Here is a 26,194-nt window from a genome sequence, read left to right as displayed (position 1 = left end):
AAATTCAGCACTCACTACGTGGTAGAGGTAAGGTAAGCAGGTTCAGGTACCAGCATGTGAGCCTCGTGGTTATGACAGCTTTTTGTTCTTTGTTTCTTCCTTTCATAGCTGAGGGCGGTGATAACAGCAACAGCTAGCTATGCTTTTAAAGTTTTCAAAGGCCCTACTGAGTTAGACTTCCTGGTAGAGACACAGATCCAGAGAGGAGCCATGGCATTTCCAAGATGGCCGACTTCTTCCTCACCCTTCTGACTTGAGACAAAAGCCTGGCAGCTTAAAACAAAGGCCTTGTAGGCTTTGTCTCCCACTGGCAGGACTCTGCTGACCCACTGGCTCAAGTTTAAGGCCAGATCAGGACTTATCACACAACAGTTGCAGAACAATCAAACATCCTTCCTTTAAACTCACCAACCCTAAGTTAGGGAAGGAAAAGACTTAAAAAACCCAGCCCTCGAGGAGAGACTGGAAGTTTCGGCTTCCCAACCCCACCCCATATGCTTTGCAGAGGGTCTTTTTCTCTGTGTGCCTGCTGCTACCTGTGATGTTTGGGATTTCTCTGCTGCTACCTGTTGAGCTCAAGATTTTTTTTCTGCCTTTTAACTCTTTAACTGGCCCAGAAAACGAACCGGATTAAGACCCTTTGACTGTGTCACCAACCACAGCACCTAAAAAACGATGATCTGTTGCACTGGCCTTGAGCAAAAACTCCCACTCCCTTCCTCATCTCTACTTAGCAGGATTGTTCAGAGGATGGAAACCGAGGAGTGCCGCACCGACTCATCCCTGCTGAGCAGTAAATGGATTCCCTAGGCTTTTCTAGTCACACCCCAAACCCAAGGCTAGCAGATCTTTACAAGGCATCCAGCACCTCTGGAATCCACCGGGAGAGAATGCTCAAAACCCAAAACTCGCGGTGACACCCACACCGCTCTGCACCTGCCTGTCTCTGCACAGACATCAAGGCCGCCTCACCCAACCAGCTCTGGATGCCGTACTTGTGGGTTTAAATTACACGTGATCTCCAAAACTTTGTGGTCAGTTTTCTTCCACCTCGGTTTCCTACTCTGTATAATAGGGAGAGCTAACCATCTGAGTTGGAAGGATTAGGTAAAATCGTGGGTGAGAAACTGTTTTGCAAGATACGACCCCGGGTGAAGAAAAGAGCTCAAGCCGCCACAGCCTTTGACCCGAAGAAGGCGGGACTGGGCATCGATCGCTCGGCGCTCCTCTAGGCTCTCGTCGCGATTAGCCGAGTCGGGAGCAATCGATGCTCCCCGGTGTAGTTCGTGAGGACGAGAAGGCCAGCCGTGGGATCTTCGCCTCGGCGGAACCAGTCGACGCCAGCGATGAGAAACACAGCCCCGTCCAGGCGTCAGAGAGGTTAGTTGAGGATCCGCAGAACGCAGGCACCTCGGGCTGCTCACACACGCAGAGCGGGCGAGCGATGGGACGGCTTCGCGCAGGCGCCTTGGGAGGCCTGGGAGCCGCTCTAGAAGCTGCTTCCGTTGTAGATTGGGGAAAAGTGCCCGCGCATTACGTAAGTTTCTAGGGGTGTCAAATAGCGCATGCGTGAAACTGCTTTGGCGACAGGACTGCCGTGCGTCTGCGTCGTTGTCATGTTCCCCTCCACACACACCTGCATGGCTTCGGTTAATGTTTCAGCTGTGGAGACAGGCCAGGTGGCCAGATGGACCCACCCGACATTGCTGTGCTGTCTGTCAGGAAAGTGTGCCTTTGGCCACCGCTGGAAAAGGGCCTGTCTCCAACCTCCACCCTGGAACCCGCCCAAACCCTCTTGTCCCCCGAAAGTGGACAGAAGCCCGCGCAGCCGACCAGAGACTTCCTGGGAGTCAGGGCGTCTTCTGCCTAGACACACTTAGCCAGTCCTTCCGACTAAGCAGAGAGGGGCGTGGGCAGCTGGGTTTGGCCGGTAGTTTGAGTGAAGGTTTGCGCGTGCTTTCCTGGAAGTTTGTTAACGCCAAGGCCTCCGGCAACCCGCTTGGCCTGTGTTCTCGCAGCGACCAAGACCGGTTTCAGTAATGCGTCCCAAAAAGTGCAACCAACCTGTACTTGCCTCCTTTGTTTCTGCTGTGAGCAGCAGGAGGTCTTAGCTCCTGCTAGGTTGGTTCACTTACAAAAGCCAGACAGAACCACTCAAGTTAGGTCCTGCATCCTTTAACGGACATCCTTTCCCAAAAAGGGTAGTTTTGTACACCAACAAACAAGCCTTTATTTAAAGACCTTTTAGAATTAGGGCTACAGAGAAAAGTTGCTTTGTGCAGCCTGTAGCTGTCCTGTATCCGAAAGCAGTGCCTTGTTCTGACAGGTGGGCATGGAGCACCTGAGGGCCGCTTTGCAAGCAAGGACACATGTTCGTCAGACTATACATTGAGAGCCCCTACTACCTTCAAAAGCAAAAGCAAAAAGCCTTCTATGGCCAGCAAGACATCTTTAAGGCCGATACCTGTTGCATTTGGGGAAGAGAAACTTGTAATGTGAGCATATGAGGCCATTAAGACTAGTACATGTAGCCTGTGTTTTGATAATTAAAGGTGTCATTTTACCAGGAATAATCCTAGATTTTGTCTAGGCACTTAAATGTATAGCATCCTAGTTTAGATGGCAAATTCCATCGTTAGCCCATCTATACCTAACTATTGGAAGGCTATTTACCCAACTAACAGTAAACTCTTTTATATGGTACTCTGGGAAGCCAATTTAAAGGCTTAAAATTTAGGTACAGTGTGAAAGACTTGTTTATACACCATATGGTTGACTCCCTCCTGTGGCGGGCCATTTGGTTAATATAGCCTTTTCCAAGAGGCAATTCAGTGAGAGGTTATAGGAAGCTAGTCCATACTTACAGCCAGATCACAGGGCTACTCAGGCTGGTCCCATCTATATTAGATCAGGGTTTGGGCAAGTGCTGGAGTGTTGACTTGAAGCCTGGGCTTGAGGCCATAGAGAAAGACAATCCAGGGTGCATACACTGGAAGGCCTGTTCAAGCTGCTGGTCACGAGAAGGCTGTTGCTTCCAGACCACACCAGGCCAGCTCCCCTGAAAACATTCATAGAGTTTAGGAGCCCACACTATGGATAATTGCTGAATCCTGGAACTCTTATAAAGAAACTTTGGAAAATTGGTCATAAAACCAAGGCAAAATGTGGCTTCACCTGGTGCATGGATTATACCTATTAGTGACTATAGGATTACCAATAATGCATCAATGGCATGTTAAGGAAAGAAAAGCACTTCCCCTTAGCGCCATTTAGCCAAGATCGAGTCCAAATTTGCATTCTCTACTTCATGCTCCCTGTATATTCTGTCATCTGTCTGTCTGTTGCATGAGTCTGAATCTGTGCCTGCCTGCAGGCTGTCTTGTGAATCTGACCCTTGTCTGTGTTCTGAGTGTGTCTGTCTATCTTGTGTATAATTTGTCTGTGTCTGTGTTGTGTGACTGTCCCTCACAAAGGGCTTCACTCTGTATTGAACTAATGTGATTTCTTTTATTATAAAATAAAACTCGGGGGCAAATATTAAAGATAAAAGCTTGAGATAATAAATGACCACAACACACAGCCACGGTTCACTTCCCGGCTTGAAAAGACCACACCACCCCTAGGCTTCATCCTCTTCCAAGGGCCTTCCTTTCTCTCCTCAAGTGCGAATCCACCAGGGAACTCCATGATCCATTCCAGCCAGCTGAATGTGAACCCCGCTTCTCTAACCAAATGCTCTATTCCATTGGATGTCAGACCACAACATAGACAAAATTCCCGTAACATTGAGCGGCACAGAAAACATCACATGGGAAATGAATGAGATACTTTACAGACATCTTTAACAGGGTTTTACAAAGGGTTAAGTCACTAACTAGCTCAACTGACCCAAACAATGACCATCAATGTTTATCAACCAATATCCATAAGTGCTGTTTTCACAACTTTTAAGGTAGATTTTAGAAAGTTGCTTTCAACTTCTGTAATTGCTGCCTTTAGCAAATAATTCAATTGCAGTGTCTGGTTCAGCAGCATGAAAGAGTACATTACTTAAGATTATAGCTATGCATTAGCTTAGGTTGTAAAAGTTGATTTCATGGGAAACCCAACACAAGTAACGCTGATTGGCACAGTGTTCTCTTAAAGGCAGGTTAACAGTGCACAATAGCATGGCCATCTTGAGGCTTGACTCAAGGTGTGTTATTAACTTTAGCTGTGAGGTCCAGAAAAGTTCCAGTTATTTAGACTACAAGAGATATTTTCATAATATTGTATCATCAAAATCTGGATCTCAGAAATCTATAATGATTTGTTTTTTAATGATTCACTGAGTCATTTTGGATGGATGTCTGTTGAGTAATATAAAGATAGTGGCTATTTAAAGGGCCAAGCAGGTTCTGGGAAGGCTGGGGAGGCAGCCATGAGACTACTGAGGTCAGCATGCCACTCACTGTGAGGTTTCTTCACACTGCCAACAGAAGGGCCCTGTGGGAAACTTGTGTTTAACGTCAGTCAGTAGACCTGTCAGAAGCCACTTCAAGTAACCACCAAGGCAGTCTGACAGCCATTATGGGGCTGAAACTCCCACCTCTGGAAGGCTGTCTTTTAACATCAGCTGTATCAGACGTTCACTGATGAACTCTGCATTAGAACAAACAACAGTTCTAAGGTGGGGCTCAGTGAGCGGACACACTCGCTGCCAGGCATGACAGCTGAGCTCAGTTCCCGGGACTCACATGGCGAAAGGAGAAAAACCAGTCCTGAAGTTATCCTCTGATCTCCACACATACACATGGTACAAGCTCACCACAGCACGTGTATGCACATATACACAAATCAGTAGGTGGCATTTAAATTGCTTTTAACTACTAAGGCTAGCTCATGTGTCTGAGAGAGGATGATTTACTACAGCCAGTGTGAGGCCCTCTCCCAGAATGCTCTTTCATGTAGTCTGCAACTTGAGGCCCTTATCTTCCAGGCCATTGGAAGGAGCAGTATATAAGTGTTAGGTTTCTGAGGCAGCATAAAGAGATACAAGGCAGAGAGAGCCCAGCATCTGACATCAACAGATGGGAGTATTTATTTCAAACAGTGAAGGACAAACACTTCCGTGGGAAAAGGGATGTCCGTAAGAGAAAAAGCTGGCTGGAACCCTTTAAAGGGGCTGGGTGCTGGGCTTAGGAATGAGGAAATTGTTGCAGCTGTAAGGACTACATGTGGGTCTGCAGTTCCTATTTCCTGGAATTCTCTGTTTCAAGCAAGATAGATTATCTTGGGAGACAGGCTACATTCCTGTCTGGGCTGTGATGACTGTTCTTGGTTATCAGCTAGACTACATCTGGAATTAATTCAATCCCAAGTGATTGGGTACACTTCTGAGGGATTTTTCTTATTTAAAGCATTTGAAGTGGAAATACCTGTCCTTAATCTGGGCCACATTTTCTGGTGTCAGTCCATATAAAGGGCATGGAAGAAGGAAGCTTTTGCTCTTTGCTTGCTTGCCCTCATTTTGGATGGCAAGTCTGTTCCTTCATTGGCATTAGAGCTGGCTTCTTCAGGATTCCAGTGTATACTGAAGACCTGCTGAGACATCCAGCCTTGTGGACTGAACAATTGCTGGATTCTCAGACCCTCCACTGGTAGATAGCCATTGTTGGACTAGTTGGATCGCAGCCTGTAAGCCACTCTAATAAATCAACAAATCTCACACACACACACACACACACACACACACACACACACACACATTTTATCAGTTCCATTCCTCTAGAGTAGCAGTTCTCAACCTGTGGGTTATGACTGCTTTGGGTGTGAAACAACCCTTTCTCAGGGGTCTATCCTGCATATCAGATAGTAACATTACAGTTCATAATAGTAGCAAAATTACAGTTATGAAGTAGTAACAAAATAATTTCATGGTTGGGGGGTCACCACAACATGAGGAACTGTATTAAGGGGTTTCAGCATTAGGAAGGTTGAGAACCACTTCCCCAGAGACCCTGACTAATGCATGGGCTGACCTAACAGCTAAGCAGGATTTAATCCTGTAGAAATCCTGTTTTACAACCAAGGCATTCCATCATTCTAAACCCTGAAGTGGGGTACAGGGACATCCTCTCTTAACTGCTTCGTGCTGAGGAGAGGGTCATTGTAAGGGGGAGGGAGAAAAAGCAGGGGTTTTCAGGGTCTTTTGACTTGAGATGTATCTCTGTTCCTCGAGCCCATATATTGACTCTTTGGGCTCATCTGGTCACAGGACTCTGAGATAGTCTTTGGGCAGGAAGAGTTGAGTGATGGCTGAGGAGATAAGGTCTTCTACTCTTTGCTGCAACAGATTAGAGAGGAATTTTACAACAAAAGGACAGAGAATTAGAGATAAAACTGTCATGATGAGGGGCCCAATACACAGGGTTTTCCATGTTTCCCAAGTGCCCCAGAAGCCTGTCCAGCTTGATGTGGGTCTATTCTGGCTCATGAGTCTATTCTTTCTTTTAGCTGTCTGGAATTCTCCCTTAGACCCCTGATAAATTCATGTAGAAGCAACATTCCTCACCTAACATAGCACCATAGCACTTATTCCCCTTTTCTCTGCCATAATGAGATCAGACCCTAGTCTGTTTTGTGGTACCATGGCTGCTGGGTCCAGCTGAGTCTGGAGTTTTTCAATGCTGCCTTGTACCAGTGTCAGATCAGCCATGATTTGTTGAGCAAGTTAGCTGTGTTGTACTTGTTGTAGTCCAATGGTCATTCCTCACAGGCCCACAGCAGCTGTGGGATGGTCTGTAAGTCAAATTGCTCTGATTGGTCAATAAATAAAACACTGATTGGCCAGTGGCCAGGCAGGAAGTATAGGCGGGACTAACAGAGAGGAGAATTGAGAGAACAGGAAGGCGGAGGAAGATACTGCCAGCCGCCGCCATGACAAGCAGCCTGTGAAGATGCCGGTAAGCCACGAGCCACGTGGCAAGGTATAGATTTATAGAAATGGATTAATTTAAGATATAAGAACAGTTAGCAAGAAGCCTGCCATGGCCATACAGTTTGTAAGCAATATAAGTCTCTGTGTTTACTTGGTTGAGTCTGAGCGGCTGTGGGACTTGTGGGTGAGAGAGATTTGTCCTGACAATGGGCTACGCAGGAAAACTCTAGCTACACACAGCCCTTGCCATAGTTACTCCCGATAGGAATGGAAGTAATATGCCATCCCTTTTGGTTTAGATAGGGGTGGGCTGGTAATTAATTTTATTCCCAGGGATGACTATAAGATCAGAAACTAAGTATACAATTTAGCACATGGGGTGATTGAGGGGTAGCTAGAGAAGAGGCCTTGGGGCCTGTGAGATAGGTGTCATCAGGGGCTTTTGAGTTGCAGATTAGCCTAGTGCAATTGAGATGGGGATCCACACAGTCAGCTGTACCCACAGTTCGTACTGGTGAGGCCCAAAGACAGGGCTTGGACATGAAGTCATTGGTTAAAGGGATTTTGGTTAAGCCTGTCCAACTATGTAACTTGCCTTACCCTCAGGCAGATCCAACAGTCTTTTCCAAGATGAATTTTAGAGAGTATTTTCATGGCTACAGTTTATGATGACAAGCATTTTAAGGAAGGGAACCTTGGGATCCAAAGTGTTGGTTGGGGTTTGACTGGCTTGGTTTTTCTGAGGGGAAAGAGAACAAGACTCCCCATGGATCCAAGGTATGGATGGGGACAAAGATGTCCATAGCCTTCATCTCCAGGTGGAGGGTGGCCTTTGGTGAGGATTCTTTGCCATTAGCTAGCCATCTGTGGTGGTTTGAATAAGATTGGCCCTCATAGGCTCATGTATTTGAATGCTTAGGGAGTGGCATTAGGAGGTGTGGCCTTGTTGGAGTAGATGTGGCTTTGTTAGAGGAAGTGTGTCACTGGGGGTGGGCTTTGAGGTTTCAAATGCCCCAGCCAGGCCCAGTGCTTCTTGCTGCCTGCTGATCCCCACAAGGCCACGCCTCCTAATGCTACTTCTTAAGCATTCAAATATATGAGTCTATGGGGGCCAATCTTGTTCAGACCACCACAGATGGTCAGTATCTCTCCAGCACATATGTGCCTTCTCACCACCATGCTTCCCACCATGACAATGGACTAAACCTCTGAAACAGTAAGCCATCCCCAATTAAATGTTTTTTGTTTGTTTGTTTGTTTATTTGTTTTTTTGTAAGAATTGCTATGGTCACAGCTGTAGAAACCCTAACTAAGACACCATCTGAGGCCAAAATTTTGTTTTTCCAGTGTGATGGCGCTTCTGGTTGTCAGCCTGACCACATCTGGAATTAACTCAAACCTCACAGTGGAGGGCACACCTGTGAAGGGTTTCTGCTTAATGTGAAGATGGAAGATCTACTTGTGATCTGAATCTTTGAGGTAGGAAGACTCACCTTTAATCCAGATCTGATCTTTGCCACACCTTCTGTTGGAAGCCTATATAAGACATGGAAGAAGGAAGCTTTTGCCCTTGTCTGCTTTGCCTTGCCCTACTAGCAAGTCCGTTTTTTCACTGGCATTAGAGCCTACTTCTTTGGGATTCTTGTATATACAAAAGACTAGTTGAGTCATCTAGCCTTGTAGATTGAACAACTACTGGATTCTTGGATTTTCTGTTCATAACCAGCCAATGTTGAACTATCTGGACCACAGCCTGTAAGTCATTCTAATAAATCCCCTTTCTCCTCCCCCCACTTCTAAAAAAGACAGCCATTGTTGGACTAGCTGGACAGCCTGTAAGTCACTCTAATAAATCCCATATATATTCATTCTACCTGTTCTTTTCCTCCTGAAAAACCCAACTAGTACAGATTGGAAGAGAGTAAGTGTCAGTAAGGGTCAGTTCCAGCTGGCCATTCTGGGGCAGAAGGGAGCCTAGTGAGTTTTAGTGTCATGGGTCCAGTTGGGACCATTCTGTATGAGTAGGCAGGTCTTTTAAGACAGGAGGGGTGTGTCCAAGATGGGAAGTTTTCTAGTTCAGTGGCTGTCGGGGTCAGGAGAATAATTTTGTGGGGTCCTGTCCATTTGGGGCCCAGGATGGGGTGGTATGCCTCTGCCAGGTAAAACAGGTAAGTCCTCCAGCATCTGGAGGGCTGTGTCTCTCCTCAGTGGGGACAGGGGCTGGGGAGAGGAGGCGAGTTCATTGCCATAGCCATTGACCAAGATGCTACCTGTGGGAGCAAAGAAGTGTCTGAAGAATAAATGCCCAGGGGCGGGGAGAATAGGTCTACCATACAGGACCTCGAAGGGGCTGAGGTGTGTGAGACTGGGGGGAGAGAGCAGGTTCTCAAAAGGTCTAGAGGAAGAAGCTTTTCCTAGCCTTGATTTTAGTTCTATGGAGAGTTTGGTCAATTTCCCTAAGGGTGAAGTTAGACTAGGGGTTCCCAACCTATGGGTCGTGACTCCTTTGGGGGTCACATCAGATATCCTACATATCAGATATTTATATACGATTCATAACAGCAAAAAACTCGGCATTGGGTGATAACTCAAGTGACTTCTGGACCATTGTCCAACTGAATGGAAGTTGAGAGGCCAAAGCAGGGAATGGTTTCAGAGATGGAGCTAGGTGATGGTTGAGGCTCTTTTGTTGGAGGTAGGAAAAGCTTCCACCCACCCCTGAAGTGTCAGTTAGAACTGGAAGCATATGTGTGACATCAGTTTCTCATGAGCTAGTTAAACTTTATCCTTTCCAAATTACCCAGTCTGTGGAACTCAGCTTGAGCAACAGAAATCCCCTTGTTGGGAATAATAGGACCCTGGGTGTCCCTGAAGTTAAGATGGAGTGTGAGTTAGATGTGACACTGCATGGTAAATTCAGTGGCTCAAACAATGCACACTTAGGACTGTTTTTCTGAGCTGGGTGTGTGTGCATGGCTTGGCCAGGTCCTCTGTGTCAGAATCCCTTACAAGGCTCTGTTCTGGGCTGAGCTCTCTTGCAATGACTCAGCTGGACAGGGACCAATGCCCCCCAGGTTCTGCTGTCAGAGTTCCACATGGGCTGGGCAGCTACTGGACATGGAGCCTCTTGCTCCCTGCTCCCTGTTAGCTATAGGGTCACTTCATCTCTTTGCCTGTGGCCTTTCCAACATGATGGCATGAGCCAACACATACCAGCTGACTGGTCAGTAGAGAGTCGCTAAGGATGCCATCTCCAGGCTCATGTGTCTGTCACTTTCCAGTAGCACTGGTTTCTTTTTATCTTGCTGCTGAAGTATGCTACCACAAGCACTGGCTGTAAACAGCAGGCTTGTAGGCTGGGATCTGACCCGTCTTGCTGGGCTGAAATCAACAGCTCAGCAGGACTGACTTTCTTTCCAAAAGCCCCAGGGAAGAATCAATTTCTTTGATTTTTCTCAGCTGCTGGAAGTTGCTCTGAATTCCTCTCAGCTTGTGGCCCATTAACTAGTCACCAAAGCCAGCCACTTCACCTTTCCTTGACCATTCTTCTGAAGTCACATGTCCTTGCATCTGACTCTAGCCCAAAGCAGTCCTTTTAATGTAATACATGAGCCCATCCAGATAATCCAGGATCTGAATCTTCCATCTCAGGTCCCATTCTCAGTCACACCTGTGGAGTCCTTTTTGCCCTATTAGGTGACATAATCACCATTTAAAGGTAGGATATGAACGTCTGTAGGGGCTGTTATCTGTCCGTCAGTGCACTCACTTGTAAGAATTACCAGCAGTGTTCTGCTAACCAGCCAAGTGTGCTTATCTTTTGCTCAGGCCATTCCTGTGTGGATTGTCCAGGTTTACAGGCCTTCCCACAATCCCTTTTCCATGTGGCAGCTTCCTACTACCTGAGACTTTTATTCCCTGGAGCCTTAGAGCACTCCACTTCCACCTTCTAGGGTACCTGTGGGAGGTGTCTGTGGCCAGACATCAGTCACTGCATGTATTCCTGTAACACTTGCTTCTGTCACAGTAAATCACATGGGAAGCTTGTCTGACTAAGCCAAGAAGAAGTTAAAGGGTATCTTTTCTGCATGGGGGGGAAGGGGGGGCACAGGCCTTTAATCCCAGCACTCCTGAGGCAGGGGCAGGTAGATCTCTGAATTCAGAGATCTGGCCAGCCTGGTCTACATAGTGAGTTCCACAACAGCCAGGACTACACAGACAGACTCTGTCTCAAAAAGGGGGAGGGGAGTATCTTTTCCTTTTCATTCTTTTCTTTTACCCCATGCCAGGGATGAAACCCAGGGGTAAAACTCCAATACACAAAGAGCAGGGGTTGGCAGACTACATTTGGCACCCTCTGTTTTTTTTTATAAATAAAGCTTTATTGGAACATAGCCACCCCTAATTGTTTATTCTGGTTCATGAATGGCAGAGTAGTGGCAACTCTGGCTGTGTGGACAGAAAAGCCTAATGTTTCATATTTGACCATCTACATTCTCTGCCAAAATCATGATGGTCCCCATCACTCAACATCATCGGAGGCAGAGGATGTCCTGCTCTGTCTAGGGATGCTGTAACAGACTATCTGACACACGTTGGGGGATGCATAAAGAGAAGAGGTTTCCTTGGCTCACAATCCCGATGGCTGCAGAGTCCCAACAGCTTGGTACAGACATTTGATGAGGGCCACCGGCCACCAAGCTGTATCACCACGTCAGGCAGAGAAGTGGAAGGGGGCACATACATGTGTAAGGAGGCCAAATGAGGGTGACGTCACTTTACAACAACCACCCTTATAGGAACTAGCCCACTCTTGTAATTCGGGTATTGATCCCCTCCCGCAGTGGTGCCCTCAATGACCTAATTAGCTCCTTCTGGGCCCCATCTCTTAAATGTCCCCCTTCTGAGGACCAAACTCCAAGCCCATGAAAGTTTAGGGATAAGTCACATCTGACCCATAGCAGATGACACAGCTGTTAGGATAGTGCTGAGAACATAGAGGGGACAGATAGAGAGCCGTGGTGTCCGTGAGCTGCAGGTCCTCTTAGTGTTAGAATAGCAACTGTCATACACACACGACACCCAGGCAAAGCCACCAAACTGCCAGTGCTGAGCATTTTCTTTCTGCTTAGGTTTTTGTGTTGTTAGCCTTCTGTCTCTGTAACAAATATCTAGGATAAATTAAAAAGAAGAAAAGTTTGTGTTGGCTTGTGGTTTTAGAGGTTTCAGTCCCCGGCTGCATGGCCCTGTTGCTTTGGACCTGTGGCAACTCAATCCATCACTGTGGGAGTATGAGGTAGCGGATGCCTCTTCGCTTTATGGTGACCAAGAAACAAGGCTGGGGTCTTAATGCATCCAACTTTACAGGCACATCTCCATGATCTTAGTTTCTCACCCTAGGTTCCAGCTCTTAAAAGGCTACACCACTCCCAGTAATGTGACAGGCTGGGGACCAAGTCTTCCACACACAGGCTTTGGGGACACTTAAACAGAGCACTTCCTTCTGCACCTGTATTGAGACTTAGCTTTAGGCTCTGGGGAAACCCAAATGGGATGTGCCACAGCCCAGCCTTGAGAGGCAAACCACACGAACATGCCTGTAGATGTAGTTTGTGACAAGTGTTGTAAGAAGAGCCCTCCTGTGGAACCTCAGACTTCACATCGATCATTTAGGATGGGCCTGAAAGACTGGGCAGGAGTCCATCAGGCAGAGGCGGCATGGTGGAGTCATTCCAGATGAGGACAGCACACATCCCTGAATGGACATCTGTCCAGTGTACAGAGTGCCAGGCATTGTGCAAGGTCCTGAAAATAGAGCAGAGAACCCAGAAGATGGCCCTGCACTCGTGGGGTAGCCGGCAGCAAACACCTTGTTAAAAAGTGCTGGTCTGAGCTGTAGGAGTTGTGTGTGGTCTCTGATTCCTCTCTTGTTCCTCTCAGGTGCAGATCATGTCAGAGGACACTAAGGGTCCTACAGAGCCCCTGGTGGGGTCCAGCACCCTCTGGAAGGACCTCAGGGTACTCCTGCCTGATACAGAGGGGGAGCTGAAGCTGGACCTCAGTGAGAAGGTGGACAGGAGCATGACTATGCTGCTACAGCAGGCTGTGGGCCTGTTCTATGCAGGACATTGGCAGGAGTGCCTGCAGGCCAGCGAGGCCATCCTGGACTACTCCTGGGAGAAGCTCAACACTGGGCCCTGGCGAGATGTAGACAAGGAATGGCGCCGCGTATACTCCTTCGGCTGCCTCCTGAAGACCCTGTGCCTGTGTCAGGCACCACAGAGGGCCACTGCAGCGGCCGAAGCGCTGCGGGTGTGTGACATGGGCCTGTTGATGGGGGCAGCGATCCTTGACGACATCCTTCTCAAAGTCGTCTCGGTCCTCCAGGCATACCTTCTCCCAGGAAAGCAGCCTGCCTGTGGCCCCCACCAGGACCAGCCTGCCACCAAGGTATGGGTCTCTGTCCATTCTGAACCGTCCAGCAGCCCAACCCATCTTCTAGAAGAATCCAGTCCTCTCCCTGGGTACAGTCTCACCCAGGCAGCCTCTCTGCTGAAAAGAGCATTGTGTTGATTTGGGGAATGGGCAGCTGGACCCAGAAGTCTCTGCAAAGGCAGTGTCTTTAAAGGGGGTGGTGGCAGCTCCATTAATCTAGGAGAGGCAGCTCACAGGAACTAGGCAGAGCAGGCCTGCTGCAGCCTCCTGCAAATTGCCTCCAGGCAGCTCGGAAGGAAACCCAACATGCCTTCTCACCACCTCGTCTGGGTCAGGAGGCCAGTGTGTTCTGCCCCTGCGGGCCTCATGGAGGCTGGCCTGGTGTTTCAGCGTCCCAGAGTTATTCTAACCCTGGAGCACAGCTTACACACAGACCTCAGCCGGCTTCAGCTATAGTGTCCCCTTCTGTACATTGTCAGATTGGTCCTGAGCCCCAGAGAGGAAAGCCAGGGCTGTGTGGGATACCAGCCATGGAATTCTGCACTGTTTCTCATGTATTTCTCAGTACTTTCCTGCAGGTCCAGAATGTCCTGTTGAGTGTGATTTCTGTATAAGCAAGATGTGATGGATGTCATTAGCGCATGAATGTGACCACAGTGGAAAGAGATCCACAAGCCAGGAAGAGAGGCAGGGTTGAACCTTTCACCCAAGGAGTTGATGGGTCGGTAGGGAAAAGCTGAAGCCACTGGCCTCTGTTTACCAAATGAAGAGAAGCTAGGCACAGTGGCACACATCTGTAATCTGAGCACCTGGGAGACAGAGGCACAGGATGGAGGGCTTGAGGCCAGCCATGTCTTCAGTGAGATTTCACCTGGAAAAAAAAAAAAGTGAATAAATAATAACAACATTAAGTTACAAATTAAGATAGAAGCAGCCAGCCTCAGGGACTGCCAGCAGCCAGTGCTTATGTGGTGCCCGGTGCCTTCTGTGGGGCCATAGGGTAGTGCGCTGCTTCACTCTTTAGAGAGCAGGACAGTCTACAGTTCAAGAGACAAATGTGCTCCCTTTGACCTAAGGGTACGCTCCCCCATCTTCCCACCAAGTGTGTCCCAAGGGGATATAATGGTGGAATCCTGCCCAAAGCGGTCCTCTTTGGAGTGGGGTGCAAGATGCATAGCCAAAGAGGAGAAAGCACAGGCTCTTAAGTCAGCCTGCCTGGGCTCAGTTCCCATGCTACACCCCGTCTGACCAGACAGGGCCCTTCCTCTCTATGCCTCACAGTCCCTTACTGGAAGAGGACATCCACTTACCAACTTCACGGGGCTCCCCCAGTGGCCTGGATGAGCTGGCTGAGCATGTACACAGAATATCACCACCTCCACCCCAGAGCTGATGTTCCCCTGAGGCTGTAGAAGACTCTTGTTGCTGGAGGAGGGCAGAGGAGGCCTCTAGGGGGGGCTGTATAAGGACCTATGCTGAGTGTGGCGACAGTGCAAAGGAAGCAGGGTCAGTTCCCGCCGGCCACTGGTCCTGGGTGCCACACGTGGGTGCTGTTGTCACCAGCAGTTTACAGATGAGGAAACGGAGGCCCAGGAATGGTCAGTGACCCGCTCAGCTTACCTGAGGGAAATGGATAAGGAAAGTGTGGTGCAGCCCCTGGGTGGCAGTGTGGAAACTCCGAGGATAGTGCCCGGATGCCAGGCAGAGCTACTCACTACTCAGGACTACTGCGGCCAGCAGTGCTCTAAGATCATGAGACGGCTGAGAAAAAAGGGACCTTGAGCTGGGGAAAGCAAATGGTATAGAAATGCCATCTACTGCCAGGTGTGGTGGGCACTCTGGAATCTGAGGCAAGGGGATTCTGGGTTCAAGGTCAAGTTGGGCTTCCTAGTGAGACCCTGTCTAAAAACAAAACATAGCTCAGTGTAGTAGTGAACTCCTTTACCCCTCACACTTGGGAGGCAGAGGCAGGGGACGTCTGCGGTTTTGAAGCCTGCCAGGGCTACATGTTGAGCCCCTGTCTAAAACAAACCATGGGACTGGGGAGATAGCTCTGAGGAACTTACCACACATGGAGGAGCACCAGAGTTTGATCCCTAGAACCACATAAAAATCTTGACATGGTGGCATGTACTTGTCATCTCAGAACTGGGGAGGTGGAGACACGTGATCCAGGGGCTTGCAAGCCAGCCAGCCTAACTGAATCAGTGAGCCCCAGGCCAGCGAGAAGACTCATCTCAATAAGGTAGACAGTGCATGAGAAAGAGTAACACCTGAGGTTGTCCTCTGCCACACACATGTGCACACACAAGCACACACAGATCAACACAAAAAAGAAAAGCTGTCTGCTGTTCGTAATGACCCCTAAGACATCCTGCCAGTGATACAGACTCCAGAGATGATACAGACTCCAGAGACAGTGATACAGACTCCAGAGACAGTGGTACAGACTCCAGAGACAGTGATACAGACTCCAGAGACAGTGGTACAGACTCCAGAGACAGTGGTACAGACTCCAGAGACAGTGGTACAGACTCCAGAGACAGTGATACAGACTCCAGAGACAGTGATACAGACTCCAGAGACAGTGGTACAGACTCCAGAGACAGTGGTACAGACTCCAGAGACAGTGATACAGACTCCAGAGACAGTGGTACAGACTCCAGAGACAGTGGTACAGACTCCAGAGACAGTGATACAGACTCCAGAGACAGTGGTACAGACTCCAGAGACAGTGGTACAGACTCCAGAGACAGTGGTACAGACTCCAGAGACAGTGATACAGACTCCAGAGACAGTGATACAGACTCCAGAGACAGTGATACAGACTCCAGAGACAGTAATAGACTCCAGAGACAGTGATACAGACTCCAGAGACAGTGATACAGACTCCAGAGACAGTGGTACAGACTCCAGAGACAGTAATAGACTCCAGAGACAGTGGTACAGACTCCAGAGACAGTGATACAGACTCCAGAGACAGTGGTACAGACTCCAGAGACAGTGATACAGACTCCAGAGACAGTGATACAGACTCCTCCAGAGACAGTGGTACAGACTCCAGAGACAGTGATACAGACTCCAGAGACAGTGATACAGACTCCAGAGACAGTGGTACAGACTCCAGAGACAGTGGTACAGACTCCAGAGACAGTGGTACAGACTCCAGAGACAGTGGTACAGACTCCAGAGACAGTGGTACAGACTCCAGAGACAGTGATACAGACTCCAGACACAGTGGTACAGACTCCAGAGACAGTGGTACAGACTCCAGAGACAGTGGTACAGACTCCAGAGACAGTAATAGACTCCAGAGACAGTGATACAGACTCCAGAGACAGTGGTACAGACTCCAGAGACAGTGGTACAGACTCCAGAGACAGTGATACAGACTCCAGAGACAGTGATACAGACTCCAGAGACAGTGGTACAGACTCCAGAGACAGTGGTACAGACTCCAGAGACAGTGGTACAGACTCAGAGACAGTGGTACAGACTCCAGAGACAGTAATAGACTCCAGAGACAGTGGTACAGACTCCAGAGACAGTGGTACGGACTCCAGAGACAGCTGTCATCTTGCTTTGTTTGCATTCTAAACAGAAGGCGAGGTGTGACTCCAGCTCAGCTCCGGATGTGGCATTAGAGCGGGCAGTACCCAGGCTTCGATGCCCTACCCTGCAGCACTTCAGGAAGCACTTTCTTGTTCCTGGGAGGCCTGTGATCTTGGAGGGTGTGGCTGACCACTGGCCGTGCATGAAGAAGTGGAGGTGAGTAGCCACTGTAGGGAACTGAGGTCCTTCTAGGACACTCTGATGACCTCTTCTGGCCACTCATAAGTCACCGCCCCAGACCACCCTTCAAAAGCCCCTTGATTGATCATCAAGGATCAATGAAGACGTTCAAGTGGGATACTCTGGGGCTGCAAGATGGCTGCCAAAGCCTAGTGGCCTGAATTCAAGCCCGGAGACCCACACAGGTGGAAGGAGAGAACCACAAAGTTGTCTTCTGACCTCCACACGTGACACAGTGGCATGCATGCCTCCCAGCACATGGAATAATGAATTTTTCAAAATTACCTAAAAATTTGAGTTATCCAGAGTTCTGCAGGGGTCTAAGTTGCTTGTTGACATGTGCTTACCCTGAGCAAATCCTTAAGAGTGCTGGAGCAGCAGGCTCAGAAATGTTAGGTGTTAGCCGGGCGGTGGTGGCGCACGCCTTTAATCCCAGCATTCGGGAGGCAGAGGCAGGTGGATCTCTGTGAGTTCGAGGCCAGCCTGGTCTACAGAGCGAGATCTAGGACAGGCGCAAAGCTTCACAGAGAAACCCTCTCTCGAAAAACCAAAAAATAAAAGAAATATTTGGTGTTAATGATGCCACATCTCAGAAATCCACAGGTCTTCCTTCTCCAGGCCCTGACGCCATGACTGGAATCACCCAGGAGATGGCTCCTCCTGGGATTCAGAGTATCTGGATGCCTGAGAGCTGCTGCCTGGGAGAAGTGTGAGGCTGCAGTTGAGAATAGGTTTGGGAATGAGGGGGTACACTTGCCTCCTCCTTCCCTGTTCATGGGTCTTGTCCTCAGATGCAGCCCATCATAAATCAGAATCACAGTGGGGGCTGTGAGTGAGCATGTGGGCTGCCTGGGCACAACCTTGTTTTCTCTTTCTATGGCATTGGCATTACAGTGGGGAGCCTAAGTCGTCATGAGATGACTTCAGACACAGGGGAAGCTCTTAGGTCCTTCACAAACACTGTGATGTTTCCTATAAGGAATGGAGAATCCTGAGAGTTCAGCATCCACAGAGGTCATGTAAGCAGTACTCTGGGCATTCTGCAAGACAACTGTAACTCCAGGGAGTGGTTTGAGTTGAGTCGGCCAGTTGTGAGTGTGTGGAGGAAGTGGCCTGCGACTCCAGTGAGGAATTCTGTAGGAGCACAGCATAGCAGTCATGCTCCAAATGAGGCAGGTACTGGCATCACCTCCCTTAACAGATGGGGAGCAGGGACTCAGGAAGGTTAAATAACTCACTAAACAGTTCCTGCCCCACCCCAGGCTATAAGAGTTCAGAGCCAGCACTTATCACACACACACACACACACACACACACACACACACACACACACACTTTCCATCTGTCCCAAGGTTTCTCAGCTCGATGACAGGGTGAGAAAAGTGAAGTTAGAATCCTGGACAGCAAAGGTAGTCAGCGTACAGTAGATGTGACTGAGGTTGAACCTGAGGGTTGGGCATGGTGTGGGTAACCATCTAGATTCATACACAAAGCCACATCAGCTGTGTGGTCTTGGGCAAGTAGCGTCACCACTCTATGGTAAGACCTCTGTCAAGAGAGTGAGGGCAACAGTGGTCTCCACCTCATGAGAAATCCATTCCTAGATGTCAGTAGCAGTGATGCATGCTGACGACTGTGGTGACGGTGCCAATGCCTGCTCTTGCAGTCTGCAGTACATCCAGGAGATTGCTGGCTATCGCACTGTCCCGGTGGAAGTGGGTTCAAGGTACACAGATGAAGACTGGTCGCAGACCCTCATGACCATCAATGAGTTCATCCACAAACACATCCTGAGTGAGGTATATGGGAGTTACTATTTAACAGATGGACAGTGTGACTGAACTTAAAGGCAAAATTTATGTCTTGGACATCTCACCACGATTTTTAAAACAACCTGCATTGTTTTAAAAATTAAGGGAGAAGCTGCAGGAGATGTCTGCATGGGAGGTCACTGATCACATCAGGCTCCAGGTTGGGGAAAGGGCCACACAGAACAGTGGTGGGTGGGCCCAGGGCTGGGGCTCAGCAACCAACCAAGCAATAGGGCCATCCAGAGGTACCTGACACAAACTAACCAATGGCCACCTCTACTTTCTTCCTCTGGTTCAGGCAAAGGACGTTGGGTATCTTGCTCAGCACCAGCTATTCGACCAGGTAAGTCTGAGACCATGTCCCTGCCCTGTACCCCTCATCTGTTCCTCTCCTCCCAGGGAGCACACATGGCTACCTTCTGGTGCTGTTCTCTGGAGCAGGGGGTCTCCCTTATTATCTTGGCAGCAGTGGGGCAAGTTGAATGGCCAGGTTTGAGAAATTGAGTGTGCTGAGTCTGGGGCCCACTTTGGAGCCCCAGGATGACCTGCCAAAGACTGAAGGTAGAGGTTGGCTGAGCTGGAGTGGGACCAGGTAGGAGAATTGAGAAGCGCCCCCCACACCACAGCACCAGGAGAGTGCAGAGGCCACCAGCCAGGGGGTTATTCACAAGAGCCAGAGAGCCAGGTGGTAGAGGCCTTGAAGGCCAGACCAGGATTTAATCTGGATATGGTGGAGTCCTTGGAGGCCTGTGATGAGCAGGAAGGCTCCCTGGAGATCCTGGCACTGTGAAACGATGCGTGTTTCTGTAGGGGGCAGTCAGTGCTGCTGCTCCCTCTCCAGAGCAGATCACTAGGCCTGCCCCTCCTGGAGTAGCCCACGGCCACCCAGCACTGGCAGCCCAGGGGCCTCTAGAAAGCAGGATCAAGGCTATCTGGTGGCTGGCCACAGCAGGTGTGTGATGTCATGAGCAGGAGCTGAGGAGAGAGGGCAGATAGCTGCCTGGTTGGGGGTCAAGTAAGAAAACCAGGATACACACTTGTCTGAGTGCTGTGTAACAAATACTACAGGCAGGATAAGTTATAAACAACGGGAGTTTATCTAGTTCTGGAGTCTGGGATGTTCGAAGGACCACATCTGATAAGGGCTATCTAGCACACCAGTGGCCTAACAAAGGACACCATGTAACAAGAGAATAGGCAGGGTGGGACCTGCTTGGTTTTATAGCGAGCCTGTTCCTGTGTTGCACACCATAACAGCATCTGTCGGTCCATGAGGCAGAGCCTTCATAATTAAGTCACCTCTTAGTTTTCAACCAGAATTTAACTTCAGCAGAGCACACAGACACCAGAAGCCAGTGGGTTTCCCCTCTCCTGCCTGCAGCTCCCACATCATCTGCATGTATGACCATCACTGTGGGAAAACAGATTCTGTGTGCACCAGCAGCCAGACTGCCCTCCATTTTCAGAGCTGCTTGTAGCTGGATGTGGTGCACACCTCTGGAATCTCAGCACTTAGAAGGCTGCAACAAGAGGATCTTAAGTTCAAGGCCAGCCTGAGCTGCATAGGGAATCCTTGAAAGCTATCTGGTTAAGATACTGAAACAGCGGCAGAGGGCTCATCCTGGGGAAATTAGACTCCGGCTTCTTTCCTGCCCTAGCCCTTCCTGCTTCACTGGTGCCTTGACTAAGGTGCACAGTGGGAACTCCATGTCAGTAGGGGACTCTCTGGGAGCCCCTCCCTGTTCCCATCCCTGAGCCAGTCAATGGGGATTTGGGGACAGGAAAGAGCACTTCTCAGCCTCAGGATTCTGATACCATGAGCTTCAAAGGAAGCAGAAGGAGGCCTTGCACTAGGCACACAGCTGGGCATGGTGAAGCATCAGTGAAGGGTTGGGACCTTCGGGAGGGCTCTAAGTGACCAGGGCCACCATCAGGAGATGCATTGATGCTGACGGCAGACAAGTGGAGGCAGGAGGCAGCTGCTACTAGAACCAGAAAACTGGTGAGCCAGAGGTGGGACAGCTTAGGCTGTGTGGGATCTGTGGACACCTGGACATGGCAGACCTGCAGGGCAAAGGAAAGGAGCAGAGGAGGGAGCCTATTCACTCTGAATCAAACCCATAGCAGATGAACCAGGAAGTCCAGGAGTGACTGGCTGGGGTGGCCTCAGCTTGGCCCGGGGCTCAGCCAGTGCATTAGCAAAAGCTACTTAAAGGTTTACTTAGGCTCCTGACTTGAGGGGACACAAAGGCATGGCAGCAGGCTGGTCACACTGTATCCAGTCATAAAGTGAAGATGAATTCTGGTGCCCAGCTGCCTTTATCCTTTTTTTTTTTCAGTCTGGGACTTCAGCCTATACGATGGCACTACCCACATTCAAGGTGAATCCTTCCACCTTAATTAAAGCTCTCTGGAAACACCCTCAATACACATACTCAGATGGGTCTAACTCTAAACCCAGGGCTAGAAGGCAAAGCTGCTATTAACTTTAAGACGAGTTAGAACTGTGTAAGGCTGCTTCAGCCAGATCATGCTTCTTAGATCTGACCCTCGGGTCCCTAGTTTTCCTCTGCTGCTCATATCACCTCAAAGAGGAGTCTGAACAGCCATGAATTCTGGGAACAGGGCACAGGCTGTTTCCTAGGACCTCTGTGTCTATAGGAAGCTTAAGCTATTGACAAGTCTTGGAAGCCTCTGGCCACTGCCTTGAGCTTGTCAATAGTCACATCTCCAGAGCATGTATTCTCTGAGAGTCTCTGAATCCTTGGCCAGTGATTTTGATGAGATTCAGCCAACCAATCACCCTTCAGAAATCCTGATGGCATCATCAGGAACCAACCAGAGTTATGCTCAGCATCTGGTGGCAAGACCTGGTGCCATTCAATCGAAACACTAATGTGGTATGCGAGGAGCCTGGGGGTCTAGCCATGTTGTGGATTGTGGAACTATCCAAGGACACCCTGCAACACTAAGCCCTCCAACAACCAGCCTATAAGGCAGCGATTTTTACACTGACCACTCGAGACAGAGAAGTAGCTGATACAACCTCCCTGCTAGAACATTCTGGTTTCCCACCCAGAGGGGCGGAGAATGGTCTTTGGTTTTCTGACCTGCAAGAGGTTGTAGTAAGGTCAGCGAAGGAATAGCAAGGAAGACTTGCTCTCTGAAAGGCTCTTGAGTTTCATCTGTTTCCATTCACCTCAAGGTTGAAAAGTGCCCCCAGGACCTGAGGTCTCAGGCTGCCTGGTGCTAGGGGCTGAGCCTGCCCCTTGGGCTCAGGTCCAAGTTGCAAAGGGCCCACTGTGGGTAGGGACTTTCCAATAAGTAGCTTTTTCATGCCAAGGCCACGGCTCTTCCCAGAAGTCAGGCCAGCACATTGAGCCCCACACAGAACCTGACAGTGGCATTATTCCCTGACAGAAACCACCCCCAAAGCTTTATGTATCACCACACTGTGTACCTCTCAAACATGTCTCATTAGGTAGCACAAGCCTTGTCTGTGAAAAGCCAGAGGCCAAGAAAAATCCATGCCACTGTTCCAGGGAGATGAGAATGTAAACTGTTCAGAGGGTGTAGGTGGCCAGGGAGGGAAGTAGGGGCAGAAGCAAAGGGGCATCTTGGAGGCATTTTCCAATGCCACCTGGTGGTAGGCTACTCACTGCTACTCCTGAGAGTGGCTGAGACCACAGCCTCCTTGAAGAGCACTCACCACAAAGGAACCCAGTTCCCACGAGGCTCTTCAAGTCTTGCACTGGTTATCTGGTTGCTGTCTGGATCAAGGTCCAGCAGCCTGTCATATCCCCATTGCACAGGCCAAGTCTTCAGCCTTTGCTAATGTCATTAGTGGAGAATTGACTGCTGGGTCAGTTCTGCTCACTCGCTAATAAGACCCAAACCCTTCCTTACCACTAATTCGCTTCCGAGTGCCTGCCTTGGCCCCTTGGTAACTGGGAAGTGTATGTACTTGGCCCTAAAGCTTTCTTTTCTGACTTCTGAACACTGTTCAATAACTCCTCCCTTCCCAGAGTGAGTTTAGTAAGCACCTACTTTGCTGTCTTTGGAGTAATTTATTTAAAATATACCAATTGTGATTTCTTAACAGGTAGTAACTTTTTGAAAACCATCCCCTCCAGAGATCTGATAAATATCCAGTGCATTTGACTTCTGGGGACTGTTTTTTTTATTTCTGAAACAAGGTCTCACTATGTCACCCGGGCTGACTTCCAACTTGTCATGCTCCTGCCTCAGCATTGCAAATGCTGGAATTACAGGTATGCACCAACAAGCACAATACCTGTGGTTGTTTTCTAACTGGTGTGGTGACTCATGCCTTAATGCCAGCAGAGGCAAGTGGAGTTCTGTGAGTTCAAGGTCATTCTAATCTACATGGTGAGTGCAGGCCAGCCAGGGCTACAAAGTGAGCCCGTCTCAAAAACAAAACAAAAAGATATTACTCTTTAATAAATGACAGGATGCTTTTTTTTTTTCCATTTTGGGGTATAGAGCAATACCAGGTTTCTAAAAAGAAAAATATCTATGTAATATAGAAACAAATATGAAGTAAGATTATAATTCTTACCTATTATTTATATCTTAAGGTTTTATTCATTAGAATATGATCCTAAGCTGGGTAGGATGACACATACCTCTAACACCTGTACTTGGGAGGCTGAGGGAAGAGGATGAGAAAGAGAGAGACTGTCTCAAAAACAAAACAAAAAATGAATCAAGGAGTGTATTTGGCTGTCAGGCAGTTGGGTATCAGCTGGGGCCTGGCTGGCATCCCTACCACTGGCTTCTGCTTTCTGCACTACCCTCAGATCCCAGAGTTGAAGCAGGACATCAGCATCCCTGATTACTGTTGCCTGGGTGACGGGGAAGAGGAAGAGATCACTATCAATGCCTGGTTTGGTCCCCAAGGAACCATCTCCCCACTGCATCATGACCCCCAGCAGAACTTCCTGGTCCAGGTAGGAGTTGCTGCCAGACAGGAATTAGTAAGGAGCTTGTTGTGGTAAATATCCATAATCCCAGCACTTGGGAGGTTCAAGGGCAGTCTGAGCTATGTGAGACCTAGTCTCAAAGGGGATTGGAGGAGGAAAGGGGAGTGAAAGGGATGTAGACAGGGAAAAAAAAAAAATAGTCCTGAGGCTCTAGGGTAGAGCTCTCCCTGATCAAGTCTGCACCCAAGTGGGATTTCTCTTGGGCCAGCTAGGAAAGCTCTTGGGAAGAGGGCCTGGCACATTCCAGCAGCCCCATGCTCTCTCTATCACCTGCCAGCCACCCTTTCTCCCACTGCTAGCTTGCACCTGTGGATAAGGGCTGATGGAACAGGTCTCTCAGCCACTGACAGATGTTTCCAGAGATTCGTCAAAGGTCTGTCACAGGGAAGCAGCACACATCCACTGCTGTAAGACCTTGTCACAGGCTAAGTTGCTAAAAAGAGCATTGGGCCAGCCCTGCAAGGCAGCTCAGGAACAGCTAAGAGCCAGGGCCCAGGAGCCCACCATGGCCACCGGCTGTCGCCTTAGTAAACTTGGGCAATTCACTTTGCCTCTGTTTCCTCACAAGTGAAGAGGAAACTCCCCTGAGATTAAGCCAGGTTCACACTCAGTGCTTGGCTGAGCTTAGCTGCATGCAGAGCACTGATCTATAAGGTACCCGAAGGTGAGCATTCTCAGGATGTCAGAGCATGTGTGGGACGAGGCAGCAGGCCACAAACCACCAGAAAGGCCTGGAGGGACAGGTCCACAGGCCTGTAGTCAGCAGGCCAGCCTTGCTGTCCTGGGTCTGATGGGCCTCTTCTCTCCCAGGTATTAGGAAGGAAGTACATCCGGCTGTATTCCCCACAGGAGTCTGAGGCCGTGTACCCTCATGAGACACACCTTCTTCATAACACCAGCCAGGTGGGCACACGGGGAATCGGTGACATGGGGCCTGTTGTCCCTAGAGACCAACAGGTGACTTCTCTTGCTTTCCGCAGGTTGATGTGGAGAACCCCAACCTAGAAAAGTTCCCCAAGTTCGCTGAGGCCCCATTCCTGTCCTGCGTCCTGTCCCCAGGAGAGACTCTCTTTATACCTGCTAAGTATTGGCATTACGTGCGCTCCTTGGACCTGAGCTTCTCGGTCAGCTTCTGGTGGTCATAGCCAGGGCCAGCGTGCAAAGGACCCACAGAGCAGACACCTCACCCAAAGGCAGTGAGCCCAGTGGGAAAGTGTAGGCCCTGGCTGCTGCTGGACTCCCCCAGTCCTGCTCCCCCAGCCACTCTCTGTAAGCCACATGTGGCAGGACTGCTATGTGTACGTAGGCCCTCCAGATTACGGATGCTTCATTTATTTTCATTGTAACTTAAAATTTTTCAATAACATAAATAAAAAATTTTCTAAATTTTAAAAAACATTTCTTCAACCAAATTCCCCGGCTGCCTGTAGCAAGGCAGGCAACCAAAGAGGCACTGGGAAAGGAGCGGTAGGGAGAATGGGGCCTAGAAGGGAGACACCCCCGCCCATGGGCTCTCTTGGTGGGAAGTACTGAAGGAGGGGGAGCCACATGTGTCCCACAAAGGTGGCTGGCTCAGAGAAGCAGAGACCAGAGCAGTCAGGACAATGAAAGGGTGGCCAGGCAGGAGTGGTTAAGGCCAAGGGGCCTGCACCGTGGCTGGAGACTGGAGCCTTGGGAGGCTGGCAGTTCAGGCTGTAACTAAAGGTAGTTTAGATGGGCTAGATTTAGCTCTGAATGGACTGGCCGGGCTTGTTGGTGACAGAACCCATCCTGAAGTAGCTTATGTAAACCTGGGGGTTCCTACAGCACTGCCGGCTGCCTCAGAACAGGTCTGGACTGTTCCCGACTTGTCCTCCTCCACCTCTCTGGTCTCCACGTGGTTTCAGTTTTCCCTTTTCCGGAAGGCGGAAGAGGACAGCTCTGACTTCATCTCCTCCCCACGTCTTGACTCCTGGTATCAATGCTGTCCCTTCAGTTCAAACAAAGGATCGTCAGTAAGGATGCTGGTGGCTAGGCCTCGGGCAATCCCTTTGGCTTCATGGATGGCTGATGATTGACAGGACCAGCCTAGCTCCCAGCCCCACCCAACCCCACATGACAAGGTGACCAGGCCCAGGAATCTGAGCTGTGTCACACAGGGTTTGGGAGTCTAGACCACCACAGTATGGCTTTTTAGACAGCTAGCTTTGGCAAGGAGGGATGTACAGCAGGCTGAGGCAGCCAGGGAGTAGGTA

The 26,194-nt window shown here is 49.4% G+C and overlaps 1 protein-coding gene across 1 annotated transcript; it reads left to right on the top strand.

The window, feature by feature from the left end:
• The first annotated feature begins 1,232 nt into the window (after positions 1-1,232).
• Kdm8 (lysine demethylase 8) lies at positions 1,233-25,388 on the top strand. Its single transcript, XM_059267233.1, has 8 exons — positions 1,233-1,380; positions 12,860-13,369; positions 16,956-17,122; positions 18,813-18,945; positions 19,256-19,300; positions 23,778-23,927; positions 24,771-24,863; positions 24,941-25,388. Exons 2-8 carry the CDS (start codon positions 12,869-12,871, stop codon positions 25,103-25,105), a joined length of 1,254 nt encoding a protein of 417 aa, XP_059123216.1. The 5' UTR covers positions 1,233-1,380; positions 12,860-12,868; the 3' UTR covers positions 25,106-25,388.
• The last annotated feature ends 806 nt before the right edge of the window (positions 25,389-26,194 follow it).

Source organism: Peromyscus eremicus, chromosome 1 (assembly GCF_949786415.1).
Source record: "Peromyscus eremicus chromosome 1, PerEre_H2_v1, whole genome shotgun sequence".
NCBI lineage: Eukaryota > Metazoa > Chordata > Mammalia > Rodentia > Cricetidae > Peromyscus > Peromyscus eremicus.
The sequence above is the reverse complement of the archived record's forward strand: the minus strand, read 5'-3'. Positions and strand labels throughout refer to the sequence as shown.